Source organism: Sinocyclocheilus grahami, unplaced genomic scaffold (assembly GCF_001515645.1).
Source record: "Sinocyclocheilus grahami isolate Dianchi unplaced genomic scaffold, SAMN03320097.WGS_v1.1 scaffold81.1, whole genome shotgun sequence".
NCBI classification, from domain to species: Eukaryota; Metazoa; Chordata; class Actinopteri; order Cypriniformes; family Cyprinidae; genus Sinocyclocheilus; species Sinocyclocheilus grahami.
The window spans coordinates 550416-562549 of NW_015505260.1; the positions used below are offsets into that span (position 1 = coordinate 550416).

Consider the following 12134-nt stretch of genomic DNA (forward strand, 5'->3'; position numbering starts at 1 on the left):
ACTGATCTTAAAATATATCAGTGCCTTTGTTTTGTCTCAAGATGCACACCAAGTAATGTTTTTTTCTAAGCACGTTCATAAAAATTGCTTAAATGTCCTAATTTAACTTTGATCTAATCCTGGCTTACTCTAAGCCCCGTCTGTGAAACCGGGCCTATATGTCTTATGTTTTAAATTATGTAATGAAATGTTCACTCTTATTATTTAACAATTTATATTAAATATAGTACACTGCAATAAAATCTTTAAACATTATCCAAACATAAGACTGACAACAACTACAGCCAAATTATCATTCACAAATAAGTTTTATTTTTATATTAGAACTGTATTCAACACATTCCATATGGTAATAAAATGACTTCTATACGCTTATCTAAACTAGGCCAAAACAAACAAACAAAACAAAAATAAATGCTATTTTAAGACTGAAAACAGTACCATTTGTACTGCACACATATTTTCATACACATCACTTGGTTGAAGCTGAATGTCAGTGTGTAATAGTTTCAATGTTACCGAAAAGTACTAGAGAGAGAAAAAAAAAAGAGAAACACAAAGCTATTTAGAGCAAGTGGGCTTTAGCCACACTTCACAATGCCCATCTGTAACACCCGTGTATTTATAAGACCTACTAATACAGCAATATCTGCTGAGGTTCATTTGATCTGCATAGCACTGTACATGGTGGCCTGAGACGTTACTTTTCACTTTATATACCACTGAAGACCAGACTATGAATGTACCTGTTGTGGTCTTGGTTGAAATAGCTTTGATGTGTTTAAATTCATTGGGATTATTGTAAAAGCACTGCACTAGGTGCAACCCTGGTTGTATTCAAACTTGAAGTCTAACGCAGGGGGAAAAAAAGAACATTGAAGCATAAGTTATAAACAATAATTCTTCCCAAATATACTCTTCTGAAGATGATTTTAAGTTGGAAAATGAAGCAAGATTTTGTAAAAAACAAAAACGAACAAAAATAATACAACAAAAAAAAAAAACATTATAGGTTTATGAATACTAAATGACCAATCTTTTCCACGGGCACAGCAAGTAGGACAAAGGGCGTCTGATACAGGACCTCTAATTAAACTTATGTTTCTTTCTGCTAATGTTTGCAAACTTACAGTATGGCCATTAGTTGGCGTGATGGATTACTTGACCATGCACTAGCAGTGCTACCTGCAATGCACGAGCTAAACACCTGTACGTATGCACTTGATCGTTGCTGATTTGGCCATCTTGCATTTATAATCATCTTTGTAATAAACCAACCTCTATGATCCACAGAAGCCCTCTTTGGTTTTCTTTCTTTGCAAATGGCAGTTGATTCTCAATTAAATGCTTGCCATTGAACCAAGCTACACATTTTAACACAGTGTAACACTAAATGCCAAAGAATAGCGCTTCAGCAAAAAAAAACAACAAAAAAAACACAATGAATTAATAAACCGACCGTGAAAAGAAAACAAAAACATCAAAAAACTAGTGAAATAGCTGTTATACAAACAAAACCTATCTGATCTTTACCAATTTGGACATTCCTGAATAATGTGGCCGTTAAAAATACAGCCACTCCACTTAAGTGACTCTAATCTCCATATTCATTCAAATGACTGTGTTTCAACACCAGGGGCTCTCATAAAACAATGCCCCAGAATGCACCTCAGTGGAAGGGAAGAGCAAGCAGAGAACAGCAAAAGAGTGCACAGCGGTGTGTCAGAGGCTTACAAGCATACAGGCCTGTGAGGGAAGAAAGGAGAGAAGTAAAGCGGAGGATGAGGATGGCATGGGTGACTACGCTGTGAGCCAGCGTTCATTCAGCACTATGAGTGGGTGTGCTGGGCTGGTGAAGGCCCATGGTTTTACACAACCATCCAGCAAAATCCACCTCCTCAACCTCGGCCCGCTTGATGAACGTGTGGCCCTGTGAATGAACATCACATGATCGATTACACCATGAGCAGGTTTTGGAGCCAAGCAGCAGATGTTTATTTTATTTGCATCCTGCCTTGATTCTAACTATTTATACATCAATTTACACCTACAAGTATTATTTTTTGTAATGCCTGATATTCTACAATGCATCATATTACTGATAGGAGTACCTACTGTCAATACTACATATTCAAGTTGTAACTACAGCTAATTGCTCTACTAACATGGCTAAAACCTGGATATGTTGGTATGAATTTACAATAAGCTTCCATTAGTTAGTTAATGAAAATAGTCTTTCATTGTTAGTTCATGTTAATTCACAGTGCATTAACTAATGTTAACAAGCACAATTTTGATTTTAATAATGCATTAGTAAATGTTGAAATTAATATTAACTAAGATTAATAAATGCTGTAGAAGTATTGTACATGCTTAGTTCATAGGGATGTAACGATTCACTCAACTCACGATTTTGATTTCACGATTCGATTCACGATTTTTTTTTTTTACAAAGTGAGATTTAAGACAAATTATAAATTAAATGTGTCCTTTTATTATTGCTTGGACAAAATGCTGCACTTTTCTTTGTGAAATTTAAATATAACACTATAATAATATACTAATATAGCACTTGTATATTATTGCTCTTTTGTTGGTTTTGATTGCTTCTATTGTCCTCATTTGTTAGTCGCTTTGGATAAAAGCGTCTGCTAAATGACAAAATTTAAATATAATGTAAATGTAAATAACAAAACTAAATTGTTAAATTTTAAAACAAACCCCAAATCAAATAAATAACACAAATAAAATAAATCTCTTCATATAAACAAACTAAGGCTTTGTCTGTGCTCTTTCCATTTAAAATGAGACAACCACTGCATTTTAATCATGATCCAAACAAAGATGCTGCAATACATGCAACATGAGCATTTTTAATCTAAATTAGATTGCATAATTTTGAAATATGAAGCAAAAACAGAATGGTTTGACTTCAGTTTTGTGAAACTATACATAAAAAATATCTGCATGAAACAGAAACAGCAGACGAGCTGAATGAGACGCAGATTCACTCTCTGCCAGCAGGTGGTGCTTAAAGCGTTTCCTTGGTTTCCGCTGTAAACAAAGTAGCGCTGCACTTATGAACTTTAATAAGCATTATACAGAGGCATGATGAAAAAATACCATTTCAACTTTTCTAAAGACAGTAAGTTCCCCTCTGACATACATTCATATAAACTCCTACTCAGACATACATTCATATAAACTCCTACCCCTAATTGAATCGCGATTTGTTTAGCATCTTAACCGATTTGAATCGTCACATATTTGAATCGATTTTCAACCAGCTTGCGATTAATCGTTACATCCCTATTAGTTCATATTAACAACAGTAGTTAACTAATGTTAACTAATGAACCTTATTGTAAAGTATTACCGATATGTTGTCACTCCAAAGAGCTCTCACTCTTTAATTCCTATCATGTTATTCCACTTTCTAGATGTTGTGATAAAAAACTAAAATTGTAATATAGTTCAGAATATGATACCATACAGGGAAATGTACATACCATTAGCATCTTAAGGTCAGCTCTGTCAGCAGGGTTCTTAATTAGGCTGTGAAAAACACACAAAAAAAAACATCAGTAAAGCATGTCACACCACTTTCTTTCGGAGCAAGTGCACATACCGGGCAAATCTAAACTACATTACATTATCTAGATCAGTTAATCTGACTTTGCAAAAACCAAACTGGTAGATTTCAGTCAGACTACGCCGTTGGCGTGACATTTTAAAAGGACAAGTTATTGCTTTAGTCTTATTGAACTTTTAAAGTACATTTAAATGCGATCAGTGAAGATTTACAAGAAATTAATAGAGAAAGTACGTGTGAGACTGGGAACAGCGCAGTCCAGATTCAAACCTGCATTCAACAAACTGTACTACATATGAGGTGTCCAATCCTGGAGGTCCACTATGTTGCAAGGTTTAGCACCAATCCTAATTAAACACAACTGAACAAGCTAATCAATGTCTTCAGAATTAATAGAAACATCCAGGCAAGTGTGTTGAGGCAGGTTAGCCCTCCGGGAGCTAGAATGAACATCCCTGTACTATGGCCCTTTTATCATGGTCCAACTTTGCAATAGCTCAGATGCTGTTTTGTTCAACACTGAAGATTTTGCAGGTTCATACAATAAAAATACCAGTGATAACACATAGGAGCTCACCATTTCATCACAAACTCCTCAAAATCTGTGGTGAAGACGCTATGGGGCAGCTTGGGTGGTGGCTGCAGATGTAGAGACAGGTGGGGAGTAGAAAAAGGGGTGATATTGAAGTGAAACTGCTACATAAAAATCCTTTAAAAGGCAAAAATAAGCAAAAAGGAAGTAAGTTGCACGCTAAGCAAATTCTCTGACCTCATTGACAATGTAGTCCAGTAGCTCAAATATAGCCATGGCTGGCCTGCTGTCCATTCCGTGTCCTGGGGGAATACAATTTGCAAGGCTCAACTTAAACACGCATATTACGCAGAATATAGAGAAAATCGAATGCGCTTAAAACTAATGACAATGTTTGGGGAAATTAAACAAGGTCTTACCGCTAACCGGTCGTCCTGGAGGCCTGGGTCTTGGGGACATGCTGTGGCCTTCTGCCCCACCTGTGTCCAGCACTGGCCGGCCAAATATGGCCTCGAGTTCCTTGGCATCAGGAGGGGGGATGGGGTAGCGTCCAATAGCCAGCTCAACCAGTGATAGGCCCATGCTCCACACATCCGACTGAACTGAATAGTGTGTACCCTGGAGTCTCTCCGGCTGTCAAGGCAGAGAGCAGAGAGAAAGTCAAAGCTCTACTAGGGTGGGGCGCCACACCCTGCAGGTGGCCAGGAGGAGTGGGCTAAAACCTGGCAGCGACTTCCTCCCCTCCACATGGAAGAATCCTGGGCACCGGCACAGGGCTTGGAACGAGAAGGACTGGGGGTTGGGGAGGGAAGTGGGCGGGTGACTCACCGACATGTACGACCGTGTTCCAACGAAGGAGTTGGCCATAGAGTCGATGAGCTGGCCACTCACGCCAAAGTCGCACAGTTTGATCTCGCCGCGCGAGTTCACCAGGATGTTGGAGGGCTTAACGTCTGTATGGACCAGAGAGAAAGACCATGTAAGATGGAGGGCCGGGGTCCAAATCCCAGCGGCACCACCTGGCTTTTCATCCCTGTTCAAATGCCCTTTCTCCAGCACGCCCAGCAAAAACATTTCGCAAGATGCTCTTCATATTGCAAAGCTAGCTCCGACAACACCGTCGCAGCAGAAAAGACAGACATGCAAGCCACTTTCCACCTCTCTACTCTTAAACACAGGGCAAGAGGAGCAGACATGTAATGATTCCACACATGACGGGCCCTCCTTCAGCCCTAACACCCACTGGGAGTGGACAGAGGGGTGAGAGTGGGAAAGGAAAAAGAAGGGAGGGGGTTGCAGGGTGCGGCTGCCATGTAATCACATCCGAGGCTGTAATTACCAGCTGGGCTCCTCAACAGCTCCTCGCAAGCAGGCCAACGCTCCCTGCCACAACAGCACAACTATAGACCTGACCCTCCCTGTCTAACCCTTTAAATCCAGTGTGGCTCCTTCAGACCCTCATACAACCCGACAGAGAATCTGATACTTTGCATTTTCAGACATAGTATTATTGCTCAAATGTTGGTTGTGCCACACTGAAGCTATTTCTATGGTAGCTTGTGATCTACTTGCAAAAAATGCCTATGTAGTGTTTTTTATTTATTTATTTTTTTAAAGACTTTTAAGGGTGCTTTCACACTTGGCTTGATTGCTTGGTCCGAACCCGAGTTCGATTGCTCCCCCCTCCCCCTGCCCCCGCTGGACTGTGTTCACATTATATTATTTGGGTCCGAACCGCGGTTCGTTTGCGTCTGCGTTCTCTTTTGCGTTCAGCAGCTCTGAAGGTGAACAGAAATGAGATATACAGCTCTCTGCTTGCAGCGCGTCAGTCACGCTCATCAAGAAAGTGAGTGAAACACACACAAACACACATTTTTATCAAATAATATGTCATTAATAGCGGTTCACTTCCGTGATTTGGTACGATTGCGTTCACATCAGCAGCGAACCATACCGGAGTTCACTTGAACCGTACCCCAGACCACCCTTTTTAAGCGGACTCGGATACGTTCACAGGTGCGCACCCGAGTTCGGAAGACAGCGTTCACATCATCCAAACGTACCGAACTCTGACGTCAATCGAATCCGGGTGCGCACCAAAAGTGCTAGCGTGAAAGCACCCTAATTGTAGAAGATTGATGTTTGGCAATTAAATAATATAATAATAATTTTTTGCAATATTTTTGCTTCATTTAATCTCAGGTTTGCAGTTGCTTGAAGGTCTCTGGTTAGAATTTCAGTAAATACCTTTGAAAAAATGAGGCCTAATCTCTATAATAATAATTTTTAAGCTTCTTATGTAATTTCAATAGCTGCATTAGGGGGCTACTTCCTGCTGCCATCCAGCGCCTGTATGCACACGTACGTTTTCTAAGATATTAGTAAGGAATGTTGCTCTGTGTGTACCTCTGTGCATTATTTGGTGTTTCTCCCGAAGATATGCCAGACCTCTGAGTACCTGTGGAAAGAAAGTTATAGATATCATCATTAGGGTTTATCTCTTAACGGTCAATGTGGTATCTAGCTTCCTGAATTTACAGAACATTTTACATGATTTAGTCTTTACAAAACAACTTCTGCTTTGTGATTACTGAAATCTGAGATGCATTTGCTCACACGTGCAATAAACAGTATGGACACTCATAAACAGATCTCTGCACCTTTGTTTGGACTTTGTGCTAAAATGTTTGTATTTTGTCATGATCAAATGTGAAACAGAAGTTCAACCCTATTCATTTGGAAGAATAAGTTAAATGTGTGTTGAAAAATGTGCATGTTTTGGTGACTCTGACTTAAAAGGGAGTTTGCACATCTGTGGGTGTGGTCACAGCTTTATTATTTTGCAGTCTGTGCATACTATTGCCAGACATGTTACGATGGAGGTTGTGTAGATTCTGCATTTAGACAATAAGAAGAGCAGGTTCCCCTCTATACTTTTCATTTAATGGATTCCTATAGCTGTTTCATGTACTTTTCATTTAATAGATTCCTATAGTTTTTTCACATGTGCATTATCCATGTATATGCACAATTTCTTTACATATAGTATTACAAACACAATTACCGTAATTAACAGCACAACAAAAACAAGAAACTGGTAGAGTTAAACTATATTCTAGGGATGCGCCAATATTAAAATTCTCCCGGATACCAACAAGATGGTAATTATTTTCATGTTATTGCCGATAACCAGTAAATGGACAGTATTAAAATACAATACTGTTTGTCCAAGTAAGACAAAAATAAAGCACTTAGAACTAAAAGACATCACAACACCACAATATACAATTTTTTAGGTTATTTTATTTTTATCTAACACTTAATGAGCGTTAGATGATGGTAAAGGTAAATGTCAAAATAGGGGAAATTAATAAGCACAACTAATATCGGCAATATATATGGAACAAATGATATAGTATCAATATTTTTATTCTATCACAAAAGTCAACCTAGCTGGATAACCGTATTAGAAATACTTTCAAACTGACTAGTCTGAATGACTAGCTGGTCTTATGAAATCGCTTTATAGTAAAATTGGTAAAGGATCATACAGGGTAACTAATGGATATTCAACAAATACATAAAGTTCATAGTACAACTGTTATCTGCGCAAAACAAATAATTTAAAAAAGACTTCTGGATCATGCATTAATAAAAAAATATTGTTCACAGCAGATTTGATGTGAACCAATCAATTCAATTCAATCTCTTAATTTCAACACCCTGTCATGCTTCCAGAAGCTATGTCAAATAATATGTCAAACAATTGTACCAGTAATTTTGTTAAAAGCAGCAAATTTGGAGAACATATCTAACGATAATATGCACACCTCAAACACACTTTGAACAAAAGCACCTTCCAAAAACAGAGTTTGAGTGTCAACACATTACAACCCTCAACAAGAAGTAGTGCCCTTACATTTGTTACACTTAAAGAAGAACGCCTAATATTGGTTAGGCTTTAAAAATCTAGACAATCTAGCCAACCTTGCTAACCAACTAATCATTGTTGTGTCAGTATGGTTGATTTGTCATCAATCTCTAAAAAGCATTATTTGAAACAGATACAACAGAGGAGGATGATAATACTTACAGCTATGCTAACTTTGCCCAAAATTTCTTCAGGGATTCTTCTGGCTTCCTTCAGCACTTGATCCAAAGAACCTCCATCCTGCGGACAAATACATGTCAGTGTGCTGTAACACTTTTGCTATGAACTCTTGCTATAAACCTTAAACAACAACATTGGTCCCACCATGTGCTCCATACAGATGCTGATTTCTCCATCACTGTAAAAGGCGCCGTAAAACCCTACAATGTATGGTGAGTTGCACTCATGCAGGACCTGCAGCTCTCGTATAATCTGGTTCCTGATGGCTGGTTTGATTTCCAAATGAATAAGCTGGGGGAAATACAAAAAGTTCAGCCTTTGATCACATTGCATTACCTGCCATGAGCAAACTAGCAGCAGGTGCACAAGTCTGTCGATCGCTTACCTTCCTGGCCATGACCAGTCTTGAAGGTTTGTGACGGACTTTGTGGACCACCCCACCGTTACCTGCACCGAGTTCACATATGGGGTCAAAATCTTCATCCTTGAGCTCACCCACTTGGGCTTTCTGGGTGAGGAAAGCCTCAAGACGCTTCCTCTGCTGTTCATCCAAGTCTAACTCCCCTAACTTCTTCTGCAAGGCCTCCAGGTTGGCCCTAAAGACAGGAAAAACAGGACCAGGTGAGACATACTGAAGTATGCAAGAAGGTAAGCCAAACAAATGTCAGATTTAGCAAACTATATACGTACTCTGATGCTGCATCTATGTTGGTTGACTGTCCTTCTCCTGTGGGGGTTATAATCAAGGGGACCGGTCTTCTTTTTGGTGCCATACTTGTCAGTTATCTATTTCAAAGAGAACAACCAGGTTGTCTCTGCTGACATCCAATCCTTCAAATTGCTACACAAACCCTTGCAGTTGTGTCTTTAGAAGTTTCTGAGATTCGTAAGCTCTTAATTTCAACACCCTGTCATGCTTCCAGAAGCTATGTCAAATAATATTTCGATGTCAAGTAGAAAGAGCGAGTGCCACAGGCGCAAAAGTGCACTAAATGCAGTTTATTTCATCGCTGGAATGTCGCTTCGATTCGGCCTCTGGCTCGCGAGCGCTCCCACAGACAAAAGACGGCAAAAGACAAGTCAGGCCTGTCGTTCGCAAACAGCAGACCGACCGCGAAACGCTGTCCGAAATTGTTTGGCCTGGAGGACCCGCGAAAACACAAGTTGAAATTTCCCCCAAGAAAAAAAAAAGGAGGGGGGAAAAAGTCCGGTCAGGAAGCCGCTATCCAACCAAGAGGAAGCGTTCACAAGCTCTCGCGAGATCTGTCGTCAGAGCGTTCCAGTTGTCGCGAGCTTTGACAAAAAGATGAGTGCTTATTTGAGTAAGAACGACATCTAGTGGTGAACTGAAGAACCGTCACATTCACAAGGAAAGTTACCGCCAAATTTCTGAAATATTTTAGCATATCATGTCACATTTGCTGTAATATAATACGTCATTTTCTTCAGTCTGAGCTTCGTCAGTAAACCCTGGTAAGCTGTGCAGTTGACAAATAGCCAAATAGCTTGACAACAGAGCTGGGTAGAAATTGTAGTCCGTTACTGATTCCAAATTACATGACAAAAATTGTATTTAGTAACGTAATCCATTACACATTTCAGGTAATATAATCAGACTACTTTTAGATTTCTTTTGACCAAACTCGTTTATCACATTGATTTAAATAGGATAATGTTGTACCATAATGATAAAAAAAATACAGAGTAATATTAAATCAACAACATGAAGTACATTAAATATTACATTGCGTCAATGTTTTTCCAAACTGGGGTTCATGAAGGAACTGCAGAGGGTTTGTGAGTTTAATGAAAAGCTAATAATTAATTACTTTATAATAATGTAAAATTAAAATAAATCATTTCAAAATAACAACAATCAAAATATTACACTTACTAATTATTTTTTTTTTATATTTTGTTTGTTTACCTGCATGTCATGTGACCATTAACCAACCGCGAACATGCATACGTGATACTTAAATATGAACGCATCTTAAAATCTGTAGGGTAGCCTACTTAAAGTAAATATATTTTGTGAAAGAGGTTCAGATGACATAAGTTTGGGAATACCTGCATTACATGTAAATAAGAAAGAACATGAATTTGTGCAGTTTAATGTGTTTGAAAGACAAAAGCCTTCCAAAGACACAGTAATAAATAACCTATTGAGTGATAATTCAAATAAAAATTAATGTGTTCATCAGTATTTGATACAATGTTGAAACACTTCTTAAACCTGAAATTATTTTTGTAAATCCAGTGGTCAAATGATGTTTAGCCACCTGACTAGTGACTGCTCTTCGTGTGAATGTCCAGAAAACTGGAAGACTTTCTGAGTGTAGGCCTATATAAGCAATAGGCTGTTTTAGAAAGGATCATTTCAAAGATGAAAGTGTGAATAATATTTAATAGTATAATCTATAAAAAAGTAACTATAGTCTGATTAGGGGTCCTATTTTAAAATGTAATTTAATCTAATTACAAGTACTTAATTTTCGGAATCTGATTACGTAATCCAGATTACATGTAATCAGTTACTACGCAGCTATGCTTGACAACATACCATACTACAGTAAAATATATTCATATTAGAAATAATCCTTTACCATCTTTAACAAAAAGTGGCAAAACTTTTTCTTTTCTTTTTTACACAATGCAAATACCTCAATACACTAATATGGTATCAAAGTCACCAAATCATCAATACTTCTTTTTGTACTTGTAACCAGTTTTATTTTAGTAAAATTAACTGTAGTAATTATGGTATTCTGGAAAATAAATCTTTATTATACATTTCTAAGGTATACTTAAATATATTCTTTAAGTAATCAATGGAGTTAAATCCAAGATTTAAAAATCACTAGAAAGGCATTTATTTTAAATCAGTTTAATTAATTGCACACATAATTGACAGGAGTTAAGAGCTTTTACAGTTCGATTTCAGTTCAGACAGGGACAACTGATTCGCTCATATTGTCAAATCCCACATTGAGGACATCATAGAAGGTCACCGATTTACATTTTCCTCAGGAAGGGTTGAGAGTAGCCAATAAAAATTTTTTTTTTTTTTGCCCGCCCTCTGGAGCAACTGGAGGCAATTCAAAACTTGATAAAATATTATTTAACGTAATCCATTACACATTTCAGGTAATATAATCAGACTACTTCTTTTGACCAAACTCGTTTATCACATTGATTTAAATAGGATAATGTTGTACCATAATGATAAAAAAAATACAGAGTAATATTAAATCAACAACATGAAGTACATTAAACATTACATTGCGTCAATGTTTTTCCAAACTGGGGTTCATGAAGGAACTGCAGAGGGTTTGTGAGTTTAATGAAAAGCTAATAATTAATTACTTTATAATAATGTAAAATTAAAATAAATCATTTCAAAATAACAACAATCAAAATATTACACTTACTAATTATTTTTTTTTTATATTTTGTTTGTTTACCTGCATGTCATGTGACCATTAACCAACCGCGAACATGCATACGTGATACTTAAATATGAACGCATCTTAAAATCTGTAGGGTAGCCTACTTAAAGTAAATATATTTTGTGAAAGAGGTTCAGATGACATAAGTTTGGGAATACCTGCATTACATGTAAATAAGAAAGAACATGAATTTGTGCAGTTTAATGTGTTTGAAAGACAAAAGCCTTCCAAAGACACAGTAATAAATAACCTATTGAGTGATAATTCAAATAAAAATTAATGTGTTCATCAGTATTTGATACAATGTTGAAACACTTCTTAAACCTGAAATTATTTTTGTAAATCCAGTGGTCAAATGATGTTTAGCCACCTGACTAGTGACTGCTCTTCGTGTGAATGTCCAGAAAACTGGAAGACTTTCTGAGTGTAGGCCTATATAAGCAATAGGCT

The 12134-nt window shown here is 37.5% G+C and overlaps 1 protein-coding gene across 1 annotated transcript; it reads right to left on the reverse strand.

Annotated features, from left to right (window-relative positions):
• Positions 1-289: 289 nt before the first annotated feature.
• Positions 290-9481, reverse strand: map2k2a (mitogen-activated protein kinase kinase 2a). The gene is made up of 11 exons (XM_016273723.1): positions 8926-9481; positions 8621-8831; positions 8380-8526; positions 8218-8295; positions 6531-6582; positions 4953-5077; positions 4544-4757; positions 4362-4426; positions 4170-4231; positions 3510-3555; positions 290-1930 (listed from the first exon to the last, which is right to left on the reverse strand). The coding sequence occupies exons 1-11, from the start codon at positions 9006-9008 to the stop codon at positions 1820-1822; spliced, it is 1194 nt and encodes a 397-aa protein (XP_016129209.1). The 5' UTR covers positions 9009-9481; the 3' UTR covers positions 290-1819.
• Positions 9482-12134: the final 2653 nt, after the last annotated feature.

Excerpts from the sequence above, each read along its gene's own strand:
- map2k2a (XM_016273723.1), bottom strand. The coding sequence starts at position 9,008 with ATGGCACCAAAAAGAAGACCGGTCCCCTTGATTATAACCCCCACAGGA. Across the intron at positions 3,556-4,169 it reads GAGGAGTTTGTGATGAAATG|CCTAATTAAGAACCCTGCTG; the intron begins GTGAGCTCCTAT and ends TGTTTTTCACAG. Across the intron at positions 1,931-3,509 it reads CTGACCTTAAGATGCTAATG|GGCCACACGTTCATCAAGCG; the intron begins GTATGTACATTT and ends GTTCATTCACAG.